General features: G+C 36.4%; 1 protein-coding gene across 3 annotated transcripts in view; it reads right to left on the minus strand.

Annotated features, from left to right (window-relative positions):
* TNNI3K (TNNI3 interacting kinase) overlaps positions 1-26582 on the minus strand; it is a 345420-nt gene that overhangs the window by 35956 nt on the left and 282882 nt on the right. For all 3 annotated transcript variants that reach the window (XM_056123421.1, XM_056123420.1, XM_056123422.1), the window contains one exon: positions 23481-23650. In XM_056123421.1, the coding sequence (XP_055979396.1) occupies positions 23481-23650 (170 nt within the window). The remainder of the gene's footprint in view (positions 1-23480; positions 23651-26582) is intronic.

Raw genomic sequence — 26582 nt, forward strand, 5'->3', positions numbered from 1 at the left:
ACTTGAGTCTGGCACCACATATGGTCCCCCGAGCCCCACCAGGTGTGACACCCAAATGCAGAGTCAGGAGTAATTCTGAAAATCACCAGGTGTGGCTCTAACACCCTCCCCCCCAAAAAAAATAATAAACCACAGACTTTCACATCAATGCTTCTTTTGGATAATGAATATTTCAGTATAAGTATATATGTACATATATACATATATATTCATACCAATTTCCAAAAGCATCATAAAGCCCTTTCAATTTGTTGTTGGGTAAACCTCAGATAGAGCTGTGGATAAATGCTTTAAACAATCTCTCCTGACATTTTTGTGGTGAATGCATTGATTAGGTCACATCTCATATTTGATTGTGAAAATAAGAAAGGGCCTATATGATCTGGCCTTAAATACTCTATAAAAATCTCCATTTAAATATTCTATTTTATAATTAATAAAAAAATGATTATATTTTGGTATGCCTGGGTAAACCTGACTATGCAAACCTTGAAAAGCCTCTGCATTAAAAAAATGGCTATGGTTTGCTGCTTACCAATCTTTTCAAGGGAGAAGAGGCAGAGTAACTTAATTAGTTGTTGGAAGATTATTTACTTCCCTTCGACTATAAAAAACAAAGGTCTGTCAGTACCAGATGCATCTGATTTTTGCAGATGTGGTGGTAGCTTCTAAAATCTTTGAAGATTAATCTTAAATGTGCTTTCAGGTTTCCCTTTTATGAAACGTTGACAGGATAATAGAATTAGATTTGCTGAATTTCACTAAACTGTAAAGTAACGTGTCATCAGCTTCACTTACTTCTCAAAAAATATTTCTCTCTGGTAATACTCATCAATCTAGCTTTTCAACCCCTAAATATGAAACTCTGGAACAAAAAAGGATAACTCCATCAGTTTCGCTAGTGACAAGACGTTAAACATTTAACACTCCCACTTTGTAGCACCAGCTGCCTCTGGATAATGCACACTTGCTTAAGCTTGGTTTTGAGGAAAAGGGAGGAGAAGAAGAACTAAGGAAAAGGAACTATGCTTGCAGAATCAAGGAGGCATGTTTCTACTGAACAAAGCTTTTCTCCCAAGGCAACCTGGCTAAAGTGGCATCATCGGTTTCTCAACTCCTAGGCAGTGACCCTGTGTCTCTACTTTCTCATGGACTCACTCTGATAAAAACTTATGATATGCTGGATTAAGATTACTTTTTCACTGAGAGAATGGACGCTGTTTTAGTCGAAGAAATTCCCAACCCCCACTACACGTGTTCAATAAATACTGGCTGAGTGAATGAATGAACTGTAAGAAAGTACTTGTGACATTGAAGGGGTCATACCAATCCTTTGTCTACAACCAATTCTTCATCTCAGGCAACTCTGCTGTGATTTACCTTTGGCAAGACCTTTAGGAACATCTGCAAACACTTTCAAGCTCCACCAGTATTTTCTTCTTCAAGGGTCTTGTTTATGACTATTGCGAAGGAGATGGCAAAAGCCCTTGATAGTTCTCCTGGGTGAGAGACGGGAAAGATCAACTCTGAGAGTTTGAAGTGTGCCCCCCGAGAAAGCTTTTGAAGGGAGGATTTCCATGAGCAGTGAGGGATGCTGCAGTGGAGAACCCATTTTGAAGACTAGAGTGTGAAACTCCCAATAGGGAAAACAGGACAGTATAAATAGAACTCTGTCAGTGGTAGGTGTTGGTTCTTTCACTCAATGAACTTTGGATGAGGAACTACCAGGCGCCAGCTGCTATTATAAGCCCGAAAAGATGAAGGCAGATGGAAGTGGTGTGGGAGTGGAGATGCATAAAAAGAGGAATAAGGCATAAGGAGGAGATGTTGGGCAGTTAATTCAGCAGGGTCTCAGTTTCATCATCTATCTTTCAGTTTAGAGAACAAACTGAAATCTGTAAAAGTTTTAGGCAAGTAATTTTTTTTGCTCTTTCCCTTCCTCTGCATCTTGTCTTTTTCTTTTCTTCTTAAAATCATGATGCCTAGGTCTTTATATCATTCCTTCCCTTTCCTTATCATTTAAAGAAACAACCTCATAAATAATCGTGGGCATGGTGACATTAACACAGGATTATCTGAATACCAAGAGTTATCCCTGCCAGGCTGCCCGATTTGTGTAGGTTTAGGTCTAATACTAAGTTTTAAAGAGGGGCTTAACTCTGTCTATGTCACTCATGTTTCATCTGTATTATCATATATTACTCACCTTAGCATTTCCACTGATCCATTCTTTAAAAAATGCAGAAATCAGAATTAAGAGTATTACCCCAATGCTACTTCAACACGACTAATAGTTGCTGTAATCAGTTCCAAAGAAAATCTCATGTATTCATTGTCTGGATAAAAAGTGTGAAGTCTTAGTTACTAGAAGAGATTGCAGGAGGGAAAACTATTCTTTCTTCCAGTTTTCCTTAGATATTGAACTCCATTGTCTCCATGTTATTATCTGCTTTCTAATTCCATCTACTTAACTTTATGTATCTTTTCTCCCAGAGTCATCCCCTGCTCTGTTATTTCCCAAGAGTATTACATAGCTTCTCTCTCCCTACTTTTGGCTCTGTTGCTACTTCGTTTATTTTGTTTTTTTCTTTTTTTTTGGGTCACACCTGGCCATCTTCAGTGGTTATTTCTGGCTCTGCATTCAGAAATTACTGCTGTCAGTGCAGGTGTGTGTGTGTGTGTGTGTGTGTGTGTGTGTGTATGTGTGTGTGTGTGTGTGTGGACCTATGTTATATCAGGGATCAAACCTGGGTTAGCCAACTGCAAGGCAAATGCCCTTCCTGCTGTACTATAGCTCCGCCCCCTGGCTCTACTGCTTATTTCCTTAGCATACATTTCTTTCCATTTTTAAAAAAGTGAATTCTTCCAGATATAAATTAAATAATATTGGTTTTAGGATGTCTTTCCAGGATCCCTGGGCATACAAAAACTGATTTAGTATTTATCTTCCTGCCCATGTCTCTTACTGCCTTTCTATCTACATTGTATTCTCATAGGGTTCAGAAGATGCATTATATACACCTTGATACTTTCAATATCCACTAAATGACTGATGATGACTGATAAAGGAATGCACACTGGTTGAGTACAAACCCTGTGGAATAACCTAGAGAAAGATTAACAAAATCAGGTAAGAGGGCTAGAGCAATTACGAACAAGATCCACACAATGCTTTTTCTCACTTTATTTTTTCATTTCTAAACAAGTGAAATATTGTTAATTCATTATATTTTTTTAAAAAGGAGTGCAAAGATAAAGGAAAAATAAAATATAATACCTTAAATTTTCCAAGAGTGTAGACAAAATTATCAAAATATTGGGAGTTCTGTGGTTAGGTCCAAATACAATGTTCTAGACCTAGTAGAGAATCAGCACATGCTGTGAGTTAATTAATTCTGTGAATTATCCAAATTCTAGTCATTTAATTAAGTTCTGTATAGTGCTCAAGTTCCTATATGTATTTTCTTAACATAAAGAGTAGTTGCCTAAACAAATATAACACTTAAATACAGGTGGCCTGATTCAATAATGGTGATTTTTAAAAAGAGAAATTTAATCGTATTTAAATTATCTTTTTTCTCCTTTCATCCAGATATAAAAAAATGGCTGTGAATTTATTACCACATGTGCTAAAGATCTCAGTAAGTAAAAATTGGGTGGTGAATAATGTAGTTCAATTTTTTCAGTAGTTGTTAAGATCAGAATTATCCATACTTCAAAAAAGAAATAAAACTAGCATCAGAATATACAAGCTATTAAAAAGTTATTTAAAAAATGAAATTCAGATTACTCAATACCAAAAATTATTACATTGCCAAATACTCTGTTCTTTAACTTCTATGTAAAAATAAGTACCTTTGGTGTGTTTTATCATCAATTTTTATCTTAGTTATTTGATGACTATATATTTTTGATGGGATACTATTGAAGAAAGCTGCATAGTACCAATTTTACCTGAATACGTAAGAATTTTATTTTATAGAATGAATAGTGTTCATTTGGATTAAAAAAAAACAATTGGTGCATTTAGATTTGTGTTTTCCAGCATTCTGAATCTTTTCCATTTTCTTGTGGTACCCTTACATTGAGCAGGCACATTAACAATTAACTATACTTTTCTTTTCAGAGATTAAAAAAAAAGAAAGAAAGAAATTTGGAAGTTTCTCCTGATTTTCATTTTCATGTGAATAGCTGCTGGATAGAAAACATGCAGAAACCCTGACTTTAATCCAAATGGCAACTTGACTGGGAAATGAGCAACATTGTTGAATTTAAGAAACAACTAGTATAGAGGCAAGGAAACACTTTTAGAAATGTATAGGTAAAGCTGCTATTTAATGAGAAAAAAAGAATGTCTTACTATCTCAAAGAGAATAAATGATAAAAAGAAGAAAGTACCTGAAGTAGGGCTTAGAATTCCAATCAAATTTTTTTTCTTCTCAATATCTGAATGTTTTATTTATTTTTTAAATATCATTTGCTTGGTAAAATTCTGACATAATCGACAATTATCTCTGCTATAAAACAAAATAATACCAGAACTGGCCTCTGGTATCTTGAACCTAAGTAGCTCGTTCTTTCTACTACTTCTGAAAGAGAAAAGAGAAAATCTACCAGGACCCATTCAATTTGTTTCTCTCCAAGATGGTGTCTGGATATCCTTATTCAGGAGGGATAGTGTTCTTATTTGCTTATTCAATGCATTGTTAAGTAATACCTAGTTAGTTAACTTTCAGCTAACATTAATGTAGCAGGTAGGAAAGCTTTCAGTTCAAAATAACAGAAAACTCAGTGAGTTATTGTTTAATAATATAGAGGCTTGGTTTTCATGCATATCAACAATGATTCTATTGCTTGGTAGGGCATCAACACCTAGACTTATTTTTCACTTTTGATCATATTTAGCCACTCATTTATTTACTCATTCACTCATTATTTTCATTAATTTGATTTACTATCATTTACTACAGAAAGCATTGTGGCAAATATTAAGAATGTAGTGATAGAAAACACAATTCATTTTTTGCGGCTGTTTTTTTTGTGGGGGTGAGGGGGGGACATACCTGGCAGAACTACTTCTCAGAACTACCTCACTCCTGCAGTTCTTAGGGATCCATATGGGATTCCAGGAATCAAACCTTCAAGGCCAACACCCTACCCTAAGTATTCCTATGTACCCTTAGTTCCCATCACCAAAACAAAATTCTTGACCACAAGGAGAATATAGCTTATATGGGGGAGAAGGGAGAACTGGTATAATTATTTTTATTATAATATAGCTTCTGTGGTCTGTGAACGAATGTGTGTAATGGCATAAAATGAAAACTATAAAAGGATCTGTAAGGAGTTGAGAGTACTGAGGGGAATTTCTTAGAAGACATTTTAGGGCTAGATAGATAGTATAGAAGGTAGGGTACTTGCCTTACACATGTTCAACCCAGGTTTAATTCGTGCCTGTCCATACGATCCTGAGCCTGGCAGGAGTCACCCCTGGGAGTTGAGCCAAAGGAAGCCTTGAGCACAGTCAGGTGTGGCACAAAAACAGAAAAAGATAGAGATTTTGGAGACTTAAATCACAATTTTCACCCACCTATTTGTGTGTTAAAGGGGTGAAAAAGGATATGGAAGCTTGAAAACTGCTCATATTATGTGGTATTTGCAAGCTTCTTAAGCCATATATAAGGAGCTGTTGGAGTGTAGGTGCCTTGAAATATTCATTATAACAAGTGTGGGGATCTTGTAGTAATAACACTAAATGACTTCTGCATCTAAATAATATCACAAACAACAAACACTGTCCTCCCATTGTTCATCGATTTGCTCAAGCGGGCCCAGTAACATCTCCATTTTGAGACTTGTTGTTACTGTGTTTGGCATATTAAATATATATTCTCAGTAGCTTGCCGGGCTCTCTAAGAGGGACCGAGGAATCGAACCTGACTCGGCCAGGCTGGCTGCATGCAAGGCAAACGCCCTACCGCTGTGCTATTGCTCCGTAAATTTAAACAAATGTTAGTGCAATGTACTATGACACAGGAATTATTTGAATTGTTAACAAGCGATAGCACAGCGGTAGGGCGTTTGCCTTACACGCAGCCAACATGGCTGACCCAAGTTCGATTCCTCCGCCCCTCTCGGAGAGCCCGGCAAGCTACGGGGAGAGTATCTCACCTGCACGGCAGAGCCTGGCAAGCTCCCCGTGACGTATTCGATATGCCAAACACAGTAACAACAAAGTCTCCAATGGAGACATTACTGGGCCCACTCGTGCAAATCGATGAACAACGGGAGAGCCTTTACCTTTTACCTTTAATAATCTTAATAATTATTAATTCTTCCCCCAAAAGAACTTACACAATATAGATATCATGTGAAGTAGAAAGTGGTAAATGAATTAAAATAAGTAAAGTTTCCCTTAGAAGAGAGAAAAAAAATTTCCATTGAGTATAAAAATAGGATTGGAAAGTGATTATTGGAGAAAGAGGACAACTTATAAATACATATATGTTTATGTATAAGATATTGCTCCTTCCTCCAATAATCACTTTATATACATATACATATGCATATACATACATATATACATATATATATATATATATATATGAGCGGGACAGTATTTGCAGCACATTAGAGCTAGAAGCGTCCACAGAGATTGTAAATCCTGTGTTTCTTAAAATTTTAATGTGCACTAGCAATTCATTTGTAAACATCTTGTTTAAATTCTAGTTGTGATTCAGGAGATCCATGTGGGACCTGCAAATCTAAATTTCTAACAAGCTCCTAGGTGTTGCTGAAGCTTTTATTCTATGGGCCACACCTTGATTAACAAAGGTCCAGTTCACATGTGTTCATATGCTTCAGTACACGTGAGAATTCTCAGGGCTGGGTCGATTGCTCATGCCACAGGGCTGATTAGTATGAGGATGGCTCTCCCTCCCACTGTTACAGTTTAGCATGTAGGAAAAGATCATGATCTTAGAAGTGGGGCTGATCTAGGCTCAGCCTTATCCCTTTGTGTTACTAGTTGCGAAGTTATCTTTCTTCTGCTCCAATTTTGTCATTTGTAGAGTTCTGATAAATAACTCGTACCTCGTGAAAAAGTTGTGAGAAGCCCATAATAGGATTGGCATACAGAAAAACGTGCAGAGTAGAGTTGGGGACATGGTAAGTGATCAAAATTTAACATGTATCTTATTCTTCCCCACCAGGATAATATTGCCACTAGTGCATATAATCTTATCTCAATCATACAGCCCCTAAGATGTACTAGCATCTTGCAATACACATCTAGGGTGCCAGAGACATTGACCGGCAAATAAATGATTCATTAAGGCCCCCAAAAGAGTGGTCTATGTATTTTTCTGTGGAAGAGGATTCAAGAAGATAAACATATATCTGCCAGTAAATTCTTGATACTTTTTTTTTTCAAATGAGGCCTTTAAAAATTTTCTCTTTAACAGAGAATGCTTAGGTAAAATCATAAATATTAGGGGAGTATGTTTTAAATTCCACTTTTGTTAATACTGGAATTTTTTTCTCCTCTTGGGTCCCTGGTTTTTGGGGGAATATTTTAGCTGCATACTTAAATTCCAAGAAAATTTTCATTTCAGAATTTCCCAGGAGATAATAAAAAACGATGACTTGTGAAATGTCTTCTTGAACAGGACACTTCCTGTTTCAAGAAGGCACAAGGAAAAGATTGTGCCAGTTGTGCTTTAGATGAGGTTTAGATTTAGTTCACAAGAAAGGACTAAAGGAGAAAAGAATTTTTTGAAAAAGAGAAAGAATCTATCAAGAATTAAGCCTGTTAAACCGTGCAGTAAGAGCTGCTTCAGAAATCTATTTAGAAATCATTGTTCTTGTATCGGAATCATTATAGAGACACCGGCATCACCCACTTCTTATTACTGCAAACATAGCAACAGTTGCTAAGCTAGCAAGAGAATCACAGCACAAACACTGGAGTTGGAAAGCAGGGTGGGGCCGAGCTGGAGGCACAGTGCTGGGTAGTGCAACAGCGCGTGGAACTGCCTGGGCAGATTTAATTACTCTGGTTGTACTCTTTGGTCCTTGTGTCCTGTCAGACATTTCAGTCGAATAGAAGCTTTTTCAAAAGCAGCATCTTCAGACCAGGTTTTACATTCTGTCATTTGCACATATCACCACCAAAGGCTGGCTCTGTGTGCTTTGATGTAGGCAAGAGTGGGTCTGGACATGCATTGTGGTTATAAATGGAGAAAGGGCCAAGGTTTCTCTTCATTTCCAGGAATGAAAAACTCATAAAGCTCTCATTATTAGAAAGTCAGGCTATTCGTTGTCCCAATATGTCATTTCATCTAATTGAAAACTGGGAAATCTGTCACCATTTATTTAGTAGCTTGCCTCTGGCAAATCTTTGCAGGTTCTCTTCATGTGACTGGGAATTAGTTAATTAGTATTACAAAATGCTTGAAGAGGGAAATGCACTCTGGCTCGCCCTTTGGGTTATGAGAGAGCCCATTTTAGATTGCTAATAAGCGCTGATGAAGGAGAGAAAAGAACATGAAATTATGGCATCAGGAGAGTCATAGCAAGAGCTGAATCTTACTCTCTCAAGTATAATCTAGCTCGCTCTTTTCGTGCACAATTTGTGCGTGACAATACATCCAGATCCTCAAAATTTATAAAACAACTGATGCTAATTTTTCACATGTAAGGATCTTCTTATAACTTTGCCATTAATTTCTCATTTTCACCCCACCCTCTTCTGACGTTTCATGTTTTTTATAACGGTATTTTTAAAAAAATAATATTGCCTTTTTTATTATGGAGAAATACTGCTTAAAATGTAAGGGTGGTTTAAAAGCCAAGGGACTGAGGGAAAGGGCTGATAGCTGATAATTTTTATAAGCTCTTAACTATAAGCGCCTTTGTTCCTGTGCAATAAATAGTCACGCCTCTCCAGCCCTGAGTCTGAAGGAATGGAGGCAAATGTGTGGTTTATCAACTGACTGCTAGGTGGAGCTAGAGAGTAAGGTAAGAAGAAAAACAGCAGGATTGCTCCAAATCCACATCAGTCAAGAGAGTTCTAAGCTCTATTACATTTCAGCATAGAGTTACTTTCAGTTGTATTGGTTTGTAGGATTGTCATCAGTGTGGAATGTAGAGGGCACCAGCAACCAATTTATAACGTTCCTCTTTATTTGTACCATGTGCCTCTGTGATATATGCTTATTTCACCGTAGTGCTTTCTGGCCATGATACTTAAGACTTTCGTGAAGAGGTGTAAATGTAAATAGATGGCCGAGCTTATTTTTCAGAACTTCATGAAAACCGTTTCATCTTTTGCCAAGCCACTCTACTTTCTTAAATTTACTTTCGCTCTACATTAGATGGCACTAAGGCACATAGTGAGGAGGCAGACCAAGTACTTTCATGTTCTCACATCAACCTGCGTAACTATGTATTTTCCTTCTCAGCTCCATGCCCCATGACATGAAGAAATTTTCTGATTTTGTTAATTAGAAAATGTATGGGCACCTCAAGAAGATTTGTGCTTAAAAAGAAGAGATAAAAGGCAACTGACAGGCATCATAGCACTTGCTTAGATTCCAGCTGCTCTCCCTTGACTTTAACATTTTTCCACAGCAGACCCTTAATGAGTTTAATTACTGACCTTCAGTGAGTGAGTGCCACAAAAATTATACATTCCAGAGGCGATAACTATCCTGAAGGGGTGGGGTGGGGATGAGTTAACCCTCCATTAGGTAAGCCAGTTCTTACTCCCTTCATTACATAAATAAAGAGGACAAGGCCCATAGAACTTAAGTTATATGAGTTAATAACTTCTACAAGTTCAGAAGATATTGCTGAAGTAGTGATTGGATACTAATGTGATGATTTGATAGGAAATGAGGCTCATCATAAATTCTATGGATAGTAGATATTAAAAAAAATCTTTAAGGAGAAGAGGCACAGTTCAGAAAACTAAATATGCTATAGTTTTGTTTCTACGTATAATCAACTAGAGGACTCCTGGTGTTGTATTCATGAATTAGAAGCGCAGTTTTTATCTTTATTCCTGAGATTTAAAAATTCATGAAGCTTTTATTATTTAGGTTACTTTCTTTGACTAAAAATGTTAGCTAAAAGATCCCTTTTGTAAAATACAGTGGAAGCAATGAATTATTATAGTAGAGAGCAGATTTAATGAGAAAATGAAAAGGGTGGCTGTTTTCACAAGTTTTTAATTCAATAAAGAAATAATGCTAAAGTATAAATATCCTCAAAAGTGTTCCCCAAATGTCTGGTAAGAAATAATTCATCCTTTTATACACTTATTGAATTTTGTGGCCAAGGAGTCAGACTTGTTTCCAGAGACATAATTAAAAAAAGATAGAATAGAGTTAGGTCATGGCATGCTGGTGACTGTTGCAGGAGATGTGTTTCTTTTTGTGTACTCAAGTTGATCCATACAGTGAAGGCAGCTGATTGAAAGGATATGTTATGAGCAAGCTTACATTGAAATAAAGTAGCTTGTATCAGAAGGAGTTGGAGAAGAGAAATTTTCCCTGCAATCAAAGACTGTATTGACTGCAGACTTAAGAGTATACTAATTCTCCCTTGGCACTGGCAGAGCTTTAGAGGGATGAAGTTTAGTACTCTGGATGGCTCCTTGCTGATTAGCCTCAAAGGCCAAGCAAGAGGTTAGAAAGTTATTGCTTTTAATAGATGTTTTAAATATGATGACCAAGCATATTTTCTAGAGATAGCATGGCATACTGAAAACTCTACCAGCTAGTGCCAGAGTAAGTACTATTTTCTCATTATATAGTTTCATTAAAATTATACAAACCATTTAAGCCTGTTTTATCTGAAAAGTTAAAACCAGCAGGCCTTCTCAAGATTACCATGAGGATAAAATGGCATATTTGTGATATCCTTAGGATATAATTACTAAGTCCACAAGGTATTAGCACATATTAGCATAGCGACCTCTTATTGTCTAGTTCTCGCTCTCAGAGAATCCGGCAGGCTACCAAGAGTATCCTGCCCACATATATGCCTGGCTGGAAACACCTGTAAAGGTGATTAGAGGCTGCCCCAAAAGTCTCCATCCCTCTCGGAGAGCCCGACAAGTTACCGAGAGTATCCTGTCTGCACGGCAGAGCCTGGCAAGCTACCCATGGCATACTCGATATGCCAAAAACAGTAACAATGATGGTCCTCATTCCCCTGACCCTGAAAGAGCCCCCAGTATGCCATCGGGCTACACTAGCATGTGACAGGGACGAATGGAGACGTTACTGGTGCCCGCTCCAGCAAATCGATGAACAATGGGATGATAGTGATAGTGATAATGATAGCACATATTATGTATCAGACATTGTTCTAAAAGCAATAGCTAAAGCATCAAAAAGGAGAGAAGTTTATGCTCTCATGATAGTTTAGTGGAGATACCAATAGGGAAGTAAATAAGCTGAGACTATAAATATAGATGTATCTTAATGTTATAAAAATGCCAAAAATTTGTCAAAGATGAATTTTCAAGAAAAATGTGCTCATAATAGAGCAACAACAACAAATCCTCTAAATATAAGACAAAAACAAAGTCAAAAATAAGAAAAAACAACCAACTATATAATCAGACTATAAATACAACAGAAATTAGAAATATCAAATATTCAGATACAGAATATAAAATCAATGTATTTAAAGAAAGAAAAGAATAAATTAAAAGGATGCAGAAGGAACAAGATATTTTAAAAACCAGTCACACTTCAAAATGATATGATATTTGAGATGCTATAGAAATTAGAAGGAAACTTAATTAGAAATTCAGTGAAAAGAATAGCATATTAGATCCAGTTACTGAGAAAATAAGTGAAATGAGTTTGAAGAAATTAGCAGAAAGTAGCATGAGGAAATTAGGGGGAGGGGGCACATCACAGCTGATAGGGAAATATGGAAAATAAAGTGACTCTAAATACAGTTACATTTCAAGAAAGACAATACAGAGGCTGGGGTGAAGAAGTATCAGAAGAGGTAGTGGCTGAGGATTATCCATAATTTGTTAAACATGTTAATCCTCAGATTCTTAATACCCAATAATTCCAAAACAAGGTAACAAAAATATTCTATAAGACAAAGACAGGATTGCAAAATTGAAAACCAAAAATAATGAGAATTAGAGTCAAATAAATTTTAACAGCAACAAAGAAAGTCAGCATCCTGTTTTGAAGATACAAGGAAAATATGCAAAACAACTGTAAACTTCCCCAGACTCTGACCCACACATATCACACATTTAAAATATCTTTATCTTTTAAAAAAGGAGAGAAAATAAAGGTGTTTTCAAATGTTTTCTTCAAACAAAGTCAACTTTAATGGGTTGTAAAAGCGATATACATATTAATGTGAAAGGAAAGAATAATAATTTGGAGTAAAGTGCGAAATGTAAGCAAAAAGAATATTGAAACAATAAATAAGAAAGTCCAGATAACCACAGCCATATGGGCCTTTAATGTCCAAGCTCCATGATTAAAAATCACAATAAATGATTAAATCATAATAATGAATTTAAGTGTCTTAATTCAAGAAGTTAAGATTTGAAATTAATATGATCTAAGATCTCTCTTTTATTTTGGGAATACAACAAATGTATGAATTATAGAATTTGTTAACAATGCTAAATTTTTAGGGTACTCACAAAATAAAGAACAACAGAGGATATAGTCAAATTTATTTGAAGTAAAAATATCTAGAGAGAATAAAATAATGGTAGCAATGATTTCAAAATATTCAGAAGCCACAATAAATATGACAATTAATATAGAATGTGAGAAATTCAAAGATTAAAAATCTTATATAGATACAGAAAAGAATAGCTGAATAATTGCACTAAATTCATGTAAATGAGACTTGAACCATAAAAGTATTAGGTCTATTAATCTTGTATTGATCTGTATTGCTTTTGAGTTTTCTTTTTTTGTTTTTTTAAATTTTTATTAGTGAAACACCATGAGGTACAGTTGTAGATTTACAAATTTTTGTGCTTGGGTTTCAGTTTTACAATGATAGAATACCCATCCCTCCACCAGTGCCCATTCTCCACCACCACTGATCCCAGTATCCTTCCCACCCGTGGACCCCCAATCCTACTCTGCCTCTGTGGCAGGGCATTCCCCTTTGTCCTTTCTCTCATCTTTTTAGTTTTAAAACATCGATAAACAAAATACTAATTTTTGAGAAACATGAAAGGTGATTATGGAATTTGTTTTGAATAGTTAAGGACGAAGAGTAATAAAAATATCCAAGATGAGAAGTGACCTTCCAGACAGCAAGACCATTAATAATTATAGTTAAAACTATGTACTATTAATTCAAAAATCAATGTTCATTCCAATGGAACAGAATAGAAAAAATAAAAACAGACCTATCTAAAAGTTAATCCTTAATATCTTAAGAAAATATTATTACAGATAAACTGGTAGATAAATGCCTCATTTTTTAGTAAGGGGGAAAAGAAAGTCATTATTTTTATCACAGTCATTATCTTATGTTTTGTTCTCTTTATGCTGAGATATAGCTTATCACTTGTCTTTTCAGTGAAATCCTTTTCTTATGCCCTCAACTCTAAGCAATCTCTTTTGTCGGATGCACTTATGTCAGTGTTCAGAGTTTATTCCTGGTTCTGTACTCAGGTGTCCTGGCTAGTGGTACTCTGAGGGTCATACTCAGTTTCAGTGATTGAACTTGAGGCAGTTATATACAAGGCAAGTGCCTCAAACCCAGTACTATCTCTTTGACTCCAGCAATCTTGCCTTTTAAAAACACAGTATATATCAGTCACTTTTCCACTCACACTTTTCAGATTTTTTTTTAAATTTTATTGACTCACTATGAGATAGTTACAAGCTTTCATATTTGGGTTACAATCACACAAATGATAAACCACCCATCCCTCCACCAGGGCATATTCCCCACCACTCAGTTATGTTATTTTGGAAAGTCCCTATTTAGAAAAGCTTGGAGAACTAGGAACGCTTCCCAATGACACTCAGAGGATGTTCAGTATTTATGCCCAGCTATACAGGTTTGGAGGTGCTGGAGGTCAACAGGTTACATTGGGTAGTACTGGCAGGGTATGAGGTGAAAGGAATTGACCTCAGGGTCTTGATCATAAACTCCAGCACTTTGGGTTATTTCCATTATCCTTCAGCTGATATTCTACCCTTTGTTGAAAGGAAAGATTTGGATACATGTGTCCTAATAGTGAGGGGGTGAGATGGAGAGCGTATTGAATTAACTAATAGTTTATTTTAGGATAATAGATTTGAACTTGACATAATTATAGGGATCAAAAGCTCTGAGAGCCAGTGGTTTACTCACTTAAAATGCAGAAATACAAAGCATGTATTCATTTACCAACGAGTGATTCCTTTAATTAATTATAAATGAAAACATTTAACATTCACTATGTACATCTACATATTAATTAAATAGTATAGGAGATAAAAAAGAGAAGACAATCTCTGTCCTTAAGGTATTTATAAACTAATGAAGACTAAGACATAAAAAATTATAAGACAAAATAATGCAAATGCATAAAACAGGACAAAGTGCTATGTGGCCTTTGGTTATGCATGAATGGGTTTGGACCCTGACAAAGTTTCCCTTACAACAGAGTGGTTAAGCTGATTGAGATATTATTGAAGGCTGATTAACATTCTATCAAGATTAAGAAGGGACCTGTCAGATTGAAAAACTGTCAAGTCCCAGCAATTGGTTGACAGTAGGTTAAACACTGGGTGTATGTGTGATATAATGTGTCACCAGGAAAGCTATTAACAATTTTGTGCAGCATAATTCATTATTTTTGTGGGATTGTCTAAAGCATTGCAGGAAGTTCAACAGGCTAGCCTAAGTCTACTAAATATTAGCAGCATCTCCCAAATCATTGAAACCTCCAAAAAATGCTTCACATGGTTCCAGAAATCTTAGAATACATTAGAGAAAAGGAATGACAGTGTTATTCTCAGTATAGTTTCACTAGAATACAGGATGTTTAGCGGGAGATACGAATGAGAATTTTTTTATTCATTTATTTAGATTCCCAGATAAATTGATTTTGCTTAATTTTAGAAGCAAGGGAGATATATTGTTTTTGAAGTAGGTAATGGTATAGCTGGAGTTCAACATAAGGAGGATTATGCTGTCATACAACTGTCAGAGACAGTTGTGGGAATTGGGGTATGACAGTCATTGACAGAGAAAAGTCAAGAATAAATGTTTAGAAATCATATGGTCTAAGGCTAATCTTTGTGGTTAGGAGTTGGAGGTTATGTAAGTGGAACCAAAGAGTACATGAAGTCACAAAAAACTAACGGAGAAGAGAGAAGCAAGGTGGGAGAATTTAAAGTGGCTATGAACCTGGTCGTAACTGCTAATTATGGTAAACTGTTAAGAGAACTAGGGGGCTGGAGCAATAGTATAGCAGGTAGGGTGTTTGCCTTGCAAGCTTACTTGTGTTTCACCCCTGGCATCCCATAGGGTTTCTGGAGTAATCACGAAGTGATCACTGCCAGGAGTGATTCCTGAGTGCAGGGCCAAGAGTTTTCCCTTAGCACTGGCGGGTGTGGCAAAAAAAGAGAGAAATAAATTGGTGATAAAGAAGGAATTGGGAGAAATAGGAAAATTTAAGGTTCCTGAGTAAGTTTCAATACAAAGAAGCATGTAGTTCTATAGAAGGAATTATTTAACCTCCAATTATAAGGACTCCTTATCATTGTAACTTCCAGCTTCATAGACCAAATAAGTGCCATCCTGACAATGCTCTCCTTTCATTCCTCCTAGAAACATCAGTTTCCTAATGCTATCATCTGATGCAGTTGCTGTATTTTGAAAAAACCATGGGTGAATTAAAATTTTATAATTTATATTCAACTTTTATAAATTAAATTGCACTCTAAGTGCACTAGGCAAGTTTTCTATTTAAAGGAACCCTTTGATGGCCCCTTCTGTAATGTGAAAAATTAATTTCAAATCTATCTGTGTTACAGTTCCAATCTTTGGATCTCTAGATTTCTTCTCCTGGCCAGCTAACTAGGTCACAGCATTCTATTCTCAGAGCCCAGCCCTACATAAACACTAATTGGATTTTGCATCTGAAAGGTGGTGTATCACTTTGTCATTTCTAAATTTACATGATGTAATCCATGTACAAGATGGGAGATTTCATGCCCTGTGGGAGGAGCAAGTGCCACATGCTTAGTTTTCCATATATATCTGGAGGCACATCATATTTTAAAAGAGGCAGAACTTAACTGCCTTCCTCATTTCAGATTTCATTAATATGTGGTTGCAGTAGGAATTAGTGAATTGTTATTACCTGTGGTGAGGATGTCTAACAATTTACCACCAAACCATTTATTTTATGAAGTAAAACAATAATCATTAAAAATAAGTATACAAACAAATAACAAACCCAAACCCATCAAATCAAGTATTCCAAAACTATGGGCTATTAACATTATGACCACAAATTGAAAAACAATGCACCCTCTCAAAAAAGTCATTGAATGCTTTAAAGCCCAGAATTGAGAATGTATACTACTCATGACTACAGGCCACAATCCTGTTCTTGAAAATCACAAGGCCAGGCTAAAAATCACACTGTAACTGTGTGATTTTAATGAGTTTGAATGCCCCTTAGATCAGAGGTTACTAGTACACTGCAAGGATTTTGGGGAGAGACCACATAGGTAATCAACCTTTATAAAGGCCTCCTTTGGTCTCAGCTGTTGGTTCACCTCTACCCTCACTTTCCTCTTCCATTTATCCCATCAGTTGTAAATCCTTTGCACAGAATGACTGACAGATCAGCACTGGAGCATTCTCATATAGCATGTTTCTAATATTTGGAAGCATACTGAAATATCCTGGGATATTTTAAGATTCTGCTGTTTGGGTGCCCTCTCCATGGATTATGGTTTTATTTGTCCTGGGTATTGACACTTGAAAAAACTGCTCATATGAATCTAATGCGTGGTCAAAATTGTGAGCCTCCCCTAATCTGTTCAACTAATGGTCCAGCTCATTGGGCCATTGAGTTTCCTGTCACTGAGCTCTTTGACTTTCAGAATCTATTGATCTCTGCTCTCCTGGCTCTCACATGTGCAGGCTAAAAAGAGAGGTTTGGGAGATGTAGCTGAATTCTTTCCCTGACTGACCTCCAGAAGAAACTGGCTGAAGTCTAGCAAATACAACGATTGGAAAAAGAGTTTGAAAAGTACAATTTCCTCTGCTTGAGAAATTCTGTAAGGGCAGGGAGTCCTGGGTGAGAATTCCAGCTCTGCCGCTGTAAAAAATGAGAACACCTTTTACCTTACATTCTTTATCTAAATATATCTGCGTACCCTAACTGAGTCTGAGTATCCTCATCTATAAAAATGGATTTCCAAATGCTTATTTGGATCTCTACTTTAAAGTGTTTAGTGTAGTATGTAGTAGTTGCTAATATGTAGTAATATGTAGTAGTTGCTCAAAAGTGATAGCTTTTAAAGTTGAAAGCATAGAAAACAAAGCAAATATTATTTACCGATATGCTCTAATTTAAAAATAATTCTGGATTTGATTTTTAAAAATTTGATTTTTAAAAATTTAATTTTTAAAAATTTGATTTTTAAAAATCTTTTTGGACTAGAGCCATAGCACAGCAGTAGGACATTTGCCTTGCACGCAGCCAATATGGCCAACCCGAGTTCGATTCCTCCGCCCCTCTTGGAGAGCCCGGCAAGCTACCGAGAGTATCTCGCCCTCACGGCAGAGCCTGGCAAGCTCCCCGTGACGTATTTGATATGCCAAACACAGTAACAACAAAGTCTCCAACGGAGACGTTACTGGGCCTGCTCGAGCAAATCGATGAACAACGGGAGGGCCTTTACTTTTTTTTTAAAAATCATTCAATGTATCAAATTATTTACAAGTTTTCTATTAAATAAATATTTGTTGCTTATTGACTTTGTGGGCTAGAGTGATAACATAGCAGGTAGGGCATTTGCCTTGCACATGGCTGACCTGAGTTTGATTCCTCTGCTCCTCTCAGAGAGCCCAGCAAGCTACGGAGAGTATCCTGTCCACACGGCAAAGCCTGGCAAGCTACCCGTGATGTATTCAATATGCCAAAAATACTAACGAGAAATCTCATAATGGAGACGTTACTGGTGCCTGCTCGAGCAAATAGATGAACAATGGGAGGACAGTGCTACTGACTTTGTACAAATCAAATTTCTAAGTGCTAGGGATAGTTATGCATAAAATATGCATAATCCTTGTGCTTCTAATGGGATAGTGCATCTATAGGCTTAGCTAGACATTTTAACTAATTCTAGAATAGATTACATACAGTCCAAAGATTGAAATTGGTAGAGGGAAGCTACAACTAACAAAGTGACCTTCAATTCACCCTTATTGCAAATACCCAGGGTGTATTAGTTCAGTAAGCAAACTCTGAACCTAGTAGATAAATACTTAACAGAATGCTGTAAGAGTTAAGAAGTCCCTAGAAGTATACAAAACCTAATGAGAATATTAAAAAATCTGATGGGTTTGGGCCAGGGAAAATACAGCAAATAAGGAGCTTGCCTTGCATATGGCAGACTCTGGTTCAATTCCTAGTAACCTATATGGCCCCCACCCTCCACCAAGAGTGATCTCTGAGCACAAAACCAGGAGTAAGCCCTGAGCACTGCCTAATATGATCCCAAAATAAAACAAACCAAAACCAAAATCTCATAATAACAAAAAATTTGATGTTTTTTCCCGTTCATTATGTGAAGTGTCAATGGTAGTATATGTCTCTAGACACCCAAGTGGCCATAAAACTGTTTCCTCTGCTCTCGCCTCACATAGCACCACTGTCATGCTATGTAATTGTCTTCATATTTACAAATTACTTATATTCTAGAATATTCCTATGCACTGTAGCACTGTCCTCCCGTTGTTCATCGATTTTTGCTCGAGCAGGCTCAGTAACATCTCCATTGTGAGACTTGTTGTTACTGTGTTTGACATATTGAATACGTCATGGGTAGCTTGCCAGCCTTTGCCATGCAAGCAAGATACTCTTGGTAGCTTGCTGGGCTCTCCGAGAGGGGCAGAGGAATTGAACCAAGCTCAGCCGCACAGGCTGCTTGCAAGGCAAATGACTTACCACTGTGCTATTGCTCCAGCCAGAATATTCCTATATTTTATTTTATTTATTATTTTTATTTATTTATTTATTTATTTGATTTTTGGGTCACACCCAGAAATGCTCAGGGGTTACTCCTGTCTCTGCACTCAGGAATTACTCCTGGTGGTGCTCGGGGGACCATATTGGATGCCAGGGATCGAATCCAGGTCGACTGCGTGCAAGGCAAATGCCCTACCCGCTGTGCTATCGCTCCGGCCCCTCTTATATTTTAGATTAAAGAAATTTGTATTTGTTTGGGACTTTTAATAAATCACTGTCATTAATATTGTCTTCTCTGTGTCAATATTGCCTCTGCAGTAACAATCCTAATAATACCCATAATTTTTTTTTATGAAACTCAGGCCATTGAGCTAGTATATTGCTAAACAGAGATGGAGACTCTGATCTATCTGACTCTGTAATTCACCCTCTTAGCCTCTACCTCAAGTGGACATCTCTCAGGCGACAGTGCTTTAGACATATCAAAATCTGACTGCTCAGAGAATTAATTGGAAAAACCACAAGTATAGAATCAGAAAAGCAGATGGAACTAGAAGATGAAGCTATGACTGACTCTAATCTAATCTTGGTCTAGGAATCCCTTATGAAATTACGTGAAGCTGGAATTCAATAAAGAATTGTGTCCAGCTTGCCTGGTTATCAATCAAACCTGCATATACTTAATTTTATGACATTCCATAAATTAGAGACTTCATCATTCAGATTCCCATGTCTTCATAACTGCATATGTAACTTTTGTCAGACCAGGTATATATAATAACTATGGCACAAACAAGCAACAGTAGCAATTTGAAGATGGTATAATATCCTTGATGATTCCATTTTTTTTATCTTCAACAAAATTTTTTTGTTCTGAGTGATGGAGTATGTGAATGAGTATGTGTGCATGTGTGCATGCACGTGAGTGTGTGTGTGTGAGTGTGTGAGAGATAGTGTGTGAGACAGAGTACATGTAAAACTGGACTCATGTAACTTTCTGTAACTCATATGGAAGGATCACTGTCACCGTATCACTGTCATCCCATTCTTCAATTTACTCAAGCGGGTGCCAGTAACATCTCTATTCCTCTCAGCCCTGAGATTTTAGTAGCCTCTTCTTACTCATCTTTTCCCAAGAACTGGAGGCTCCTTCAGAGTCAGGGGAATGAGATCTCTTGTCATTACTGTTTTTGGCATATTGAATACTCCATGGGGAGCTTGCCAGGCTCTGCCCATGCGGGGGGGATACTCTTGGTAGCTTGCCGGGCTCTCCAAGAGGCATATATTTATATATTTATCTCTATGATTTGTTGCCTACTGTCTGAACCCCATCAGATATGCTGTGTTAATTATGAAAAAATGGGTAGGAAGTGTCTTATAATGTGTGTCGCGAAGCTGCGAAGCATTAACTGGGTTCCATGCGACTTCATTCATGCGTGAGGCTCGGCTCGAGTGTCAGGAAAGTGGCCTGGAGCATGGCAGTGGAAGGATAGAGGTTTTAAGCTAGGCTTTCTGTCCTTTTCAATGAGCTTTCCTTTCCAATGGGCTGTTATATACACACTTCCCATCTGAGCTCGCCATTATTACCTTTTCTACTTTTCATACAGAACAGAATCCTGGCAGCTAGGTCAATGAAATATGACTGTATCTCTACTTTAGTCCATTTGCTTAGATCATTTGAGATGACCATATTATATAAAAAGGACCAATCAAATTCTCTCTCTCATGGCAGATTTGATTTATTTTAATTCATTATTCCCATTTCTATGGCCTTTGCTATGTGACTTAGCAGTTTCTTCAAAGTTAGTATAATTTCTCTCTATATTGATAATTGGATTCAGCCCTGAGACTTGATCAGATATATCAGGTGATGCAGCTTAAAGAGGGACTTTAAATATACATAAGATGCCAGGCTTATTCTTTCAAGTTCCTAGCTTGAAGAACTTACCTTGGGTAGCCACTGAACTAAGGAAAAGGAAATATACTTAGAGTAGACTTAGACAAAATTAAACAAAGTGGACTCTGCATCTCATGGTCAATCCCATCCAAAATCAGCTCACAGACACATAAGTGAGAAATCAGTGCTAGGGCTGCGATTGTGGCTCAATAGTAGAGCACATAACTTGCATATGCAAAATCCTGAGTATTGAGAGCCATTGAAGATTGGCAGGTATAACCTGATCCCATGAAAGCAACAACAAAAATAAATTACTATCGTTATTTATTCCTGAGTTTTGGTAAAGATTCTATACATATTTTTATGGCAATAGTGGATAGGTATAGTCATCATGAAAATCTTATAATTAAATAGAGACAAGTATCTATCAAAAACTGGGACATACATATAATATTAAAGCTCACTGTGGAAGAACAATATTTTTTCTTGCTCCCTTTTTATAGTTTTTTCCTCCTTATTCAATGGGTATGAATTTCATATAACCTACAATTAATCATTTTATAATGAACCATTCAGTGACATTTAATATATTCACAAAGTTCATCACATCTAATTTCATAATATATTCGTTAACACAGTATTAAAACTCATATCAGTAAGAAGTTATTCTCAATTTTTCCTTTCTCCTAGCAACCACCAATCTTCTTTCTGTTGTTAAAGCTTTACCTTTTATAATGTACTGAGTAACATGCCTTCTCCAAGTGTTTTGTGGTTTTAACACACTTCTCCATATGTTGAAACCCCAATCTCTCTTGTGACTATATTGGGGATAGGATATGTAAGGAAGGAATTGGATTCAACAAGATAGTACATGGATTTAGTCTTCTTCTTCGCATGTATTTAACCCTGGTCAAGAACCTGTAAGCATATGGTCCCATGGTGCATCATCAGGAGTGATCCCTGAGCATGGAGTCAGAAGTAAGCTCTGAGCACTGCTGGGTGTGGTCCCAATGTTTTTAATGAGGTAATTAAGGTTAAATGAGATCATAAGAGTTATTCACTGATGCCATAGAACAAGTGCCCTTGTAAGAAAATGAAAAGATGGGATGGCAGAGTGAAAGGCTCCATCTACAAGCCAGATGAAAGAACCATCAGAACCTTACCACGTGGGCACTTGATCTCTGAATTCCAACTTCCATCTTATAGTGGAGTACATTACTAGGCTGGAAAGATAGTACAGCAGGCAGGGTATTTTCTTGTATATGAATGAACTCAGTTTGATTCCTGTCATCCCAAGTGGTCCCATGAGCCCCACCAGGAGTGATCCTTGAGCACTGTGGATGTGGTCCAGAAACCAAGAGAACGAAAAAGCAAGCATATTTCTACTGTTTAACATTTAAACTTCAAACCACACAATTTATGATCTTTTGTTATAACAGCTTAACTAATACTCATATTCAGAATATGTATGCACAAAGGGTAATATGGGGGAAAGATAATTTAATATGCACATAATAATGTATATATGGCTTCTTTCATTCACCATCATGCTTTCAATGTTCATTTGTGTTTGTAGCATACATCTGTGTGTCATTTCTCTTTATGGCTGAATATCATTCTATTAGCAAATATATTTCTTTATTCATTTAATCAATAAAGAAATGAATTTCCTTTTGGTAATTGTGACTAGTGTTGTTCTGAACATTTGAATATGAGTTCTGTTTTTGTTTTTGTTTTTGTTTTTGCTTTTTGGGTCACACCTGGTGATGCTCAGGGTTTACTCCTGGCTCTGCCCTCCGGAATTACCCCTGGCAGTGCTCAGGGGACCATATGGGAAGCTGGGAAGAACTGAACCTGGGTCGGCCACGTTCAAGGCCCTACCTGCTGTTCTATCACTCCACCCTTGAATATAAAGTATTAAGTATTTATTTGAGACCTACTTTAAGTTCTATAGGATATATACTTGGAAGTAGAATTTCTAAATAATATTGTTTTTAGTTTTCAGAACCCTGAATCTTTAGGGCTCAGATTTTCCAAGATGTTTCTTGTTTCTCAAGGGATTTTTCTTTGGATTCTATAAGTTAACCTCAGAATGCTTTAAATAAATTCCTTTTGTTGCTGTCGCTTGACGTCTAACTTTGATAGAGTCAATCCCTATTATTTGAAATTCAGAGAATGTAAGCAAATTGATAATAAAATTCTAGTTCTTGGTCATGGTATTATGAGTATAGTAAACTTAAAATTCCTTTTTCAAAGATTGCGACGGGGGTGGTAAATCCCCTGTTGATACTAATCAAATTGGGACCATCTTGATGAGATTCTGGAATCTGACTTGATTATGAGACTGTTGTTTAGATTACCACCTACCTTTGGGACCAGGCAGCATAGGACCTTGCGTTCAGAGCATATTCCAATTCAAAACGACTCCGTAGAGCTGCCACATGGCTCCGACCAGGTCCTCCCCGGCTCACCAGGCAATCAGAAGAAGAAGAAGGTGAGAGAGACCCGCTGCTATTACTGGATGCAGGAGACATCAGCTGAAGGAAGGAAAAGCAGTTTCAATCATTTAATAAATCCAACAGACTTACAGGCATAGACTAGAATATTGATTTATTTTCATGTTTTATTCTAAGATTTTTCATATTTTAATTTTTGTTCATTTCAGCTTGTTTCTGGCTTTCCTTTCAGCCTCTCATGACACCACCTGGATAGCTTAATTTACTTTTTTGACCTAGTTCTGTGCTGAGAGCTGGCCCATTAAAGTTGCATTTGTCTTTCTGAAAACACAGCTGGCTCGAATCAGATTCATAAAATAGATATTTAGAAGGTTATTATTTAATGATCAAAAGATTCTCTATATATTTCACTATAGCAATGTGATTCATGTCAGAGTTCCTTCAAATTGTAACTTGAAAATTATTCCCTTTAAATGAAATTATTCTCTTTACATAAAATGGATTTATCTAAATTTCCAGGAATACATTCATTTTATAAATGAAGTATTCTTTAATGTCTTACAAGCATAAGAACCAAACCAAGTTTTTGTAAGAGAACTTAAAAAATAACTACAAGTTGTTAGTATAGCAAGGAGAAGGACAAGTTTGAGGGAATAAATGAGAGATAGAAAAGGGAAAATCAGGAGTTTTTCTTGAATTTCTGACAAGTTTTATGTTTATTAACTCTCCCTAACCTAACTTAGAATATGAATGCTTTTGACATTATGACTTCATAAGGTATGTAGACAGTATGCATTGGTATGTCTATTATATATTTCTTTCTAGGTCCTTCATAGATGTACAGACATGTTTTTAGGTAAGCAATGTAGACAGATTGGTGGGGAATCTCCAGATGTGTTCCTTTATCTTAGAACATCTTTATTAGCTAGAATCTTCTTCCTCACAATAAATCTATTGTTGCACTTAATTTCTATCTGTTGACACACAAGAACAAGGTCAATTCCCTTGTCACATAAAAAATCTATTGGACTCACCTGAATTTTATCTTCTTTAGAATAAATATGCCTCAATTCTTCTAATAGGTTCTCACATGTTACAGTTTTCAATTCATTCCTCATTCTGATCTCCCTTCCCTAAAATATGTGTTCATTTTTTAATTATCTTTTTTTAAAAGGATCATGGGAATAACTAGTTACAATTTTGTTTGAGATGTCAGATCAAAGATGAGAAATTACTACAACCTTTATTTTGTAGCAAGACAGAAGTGTTAATTCCCAAAGTGGTGGTTATTCTCTCATATTCATAATGTTCCTAAACCATATATTCACCATTTTATATTTTCTATTGTTTCTTTGGCTTTGACATATTTATTTTCATTAAATTTATTCTTGTCAGACATGTCCTATTACTATATCCACCAAGAACAATGCTATTAAACCTTTTCATACATGCAGACTGGTATCAATACAATGACTAATGGTTGAAAACTACTCTAGACCAAGTGAGGTAGAAACTTGCTTTCAAATACTTTCTTTTATGAAATTGGCCACATGATGAGCAATACTCTCTTGACCTGGCTCTAAGCCAGCATTTCTCAACAGGCAACCATATGGTCACACGTGAAAACCATGTAAATGAGGGCCATGGCATGAAACTGGAGGCCAACTGGTAGGACAGGCGTGGGACACGAGAGGGAAACAAGATCAAAAGGGATCATGGCTGGAAAAAGATTAAGAAATGTAATCAAAATCAGTTACTAAGCAGCATTATACTGAATAGTATAAAGGATAGATCGACATTCTTCAACCCTTTTACACATGCAGACTGGCACCTGTCCTGCACATCAGTACATGGATCAGCAAGTAGAACCAAGACTGTATAGATCAATAGTTGTCAACTTTTCTACACCTGTGAACTGGTCCTGGCCCATGGGCTAGTTGATGAAGACCACTGGGATAGAAATTTATGAAACTTTATGTTAACACCCTTAATTTGTACACTCTGAACTAGAAAACTGTTTTTGCATGTAGCAAATTCAGTTTTACTGGGTATGACTGCACTAAGAAACTTGGTAAATAAGACAGTTTTGTTTAGCAGATCTCACCAAGTTTGATCCCTGTTTCTGGAATCTACTCCCAAAACTAATTGAATATAACCCAAGACTAGGAGCATATTTGCTGAGTCTAAAACAAAGGCATCTCTGAGCATCCTAGGTCTCTTGCAGATGCTTTTGTTGGAGGAGGCTATTAAAGCCCTATAGGACTTCTTACTATGAAAGTTTCAGGGTGGAAGGAAGGGAAAGTTCCATGGCTAAAAAGAGCTCAGGTTTTCTTCTATATAAAGTTTCCTCTTTAGAAGTTTCAGTCAAGACTTGAACCAAAGACTCTTATGACAGGTTATCATTGCAGACCAACAATTTTAAGTAGACCAGGCCCTTTATATTCTTTTTTAAAAACTAAGAATAACATTGAAGTGAAATTTTTTTTTAAAGAAATAGAAATTTCTCTGAATGGTCCTATTTTAGGATGGAGTTGTGAAATTTCAGGTTGAAGCTGTTTTACCCCATCACCCCCACCCCCAATTTCCTTTATTTGCATGTGCATACATAAGACTTTTTGTATGATGCCTGACCTTTCCCTAAAAGCATTTATTTGCATTTGTGGAAATTATTTATTTGGAATTAGTTTATCTATTTTCAAAAACTGTGTCCTGAACTGGTGTATAGAAAAACTAAGATAATTATAAAGAGCATTAAAGAAAGTAGCTCCTTGATATTAAAAACAATTCTGTTAGCCTGATTATCAACATATCGCACATTATATAAGACATGTGTATTATAAAAGCAATGTCTCTAAATTTATTCATTGATTTTAGTGATGATTTTTATTGAATATAGGCAATGACTTTATGTTGTTCACTGTAAGAACATTTATATAAAAATGACTTAAATAATTATCTTTAAATGTTTTAACCTAAAAATTGTTTTCATATTAATTTTTTAAGGTATAAGGAC

The sequence above is a fragment of the Sorex fumeus genome, unplaced genomic scaffold (assembly GCF_029834395.1).
Source record: "Sorex fumeus unplaced genomic scaffold, SorFum_2.1 ptg000047l, whole genome shotgun sequence".
Lineage (NCBI taxonomy): Eukaryota > Metazoa > Chordata > Mammalia > Eulipotyphla > Soricidae > Sorex > Sorex fumeus.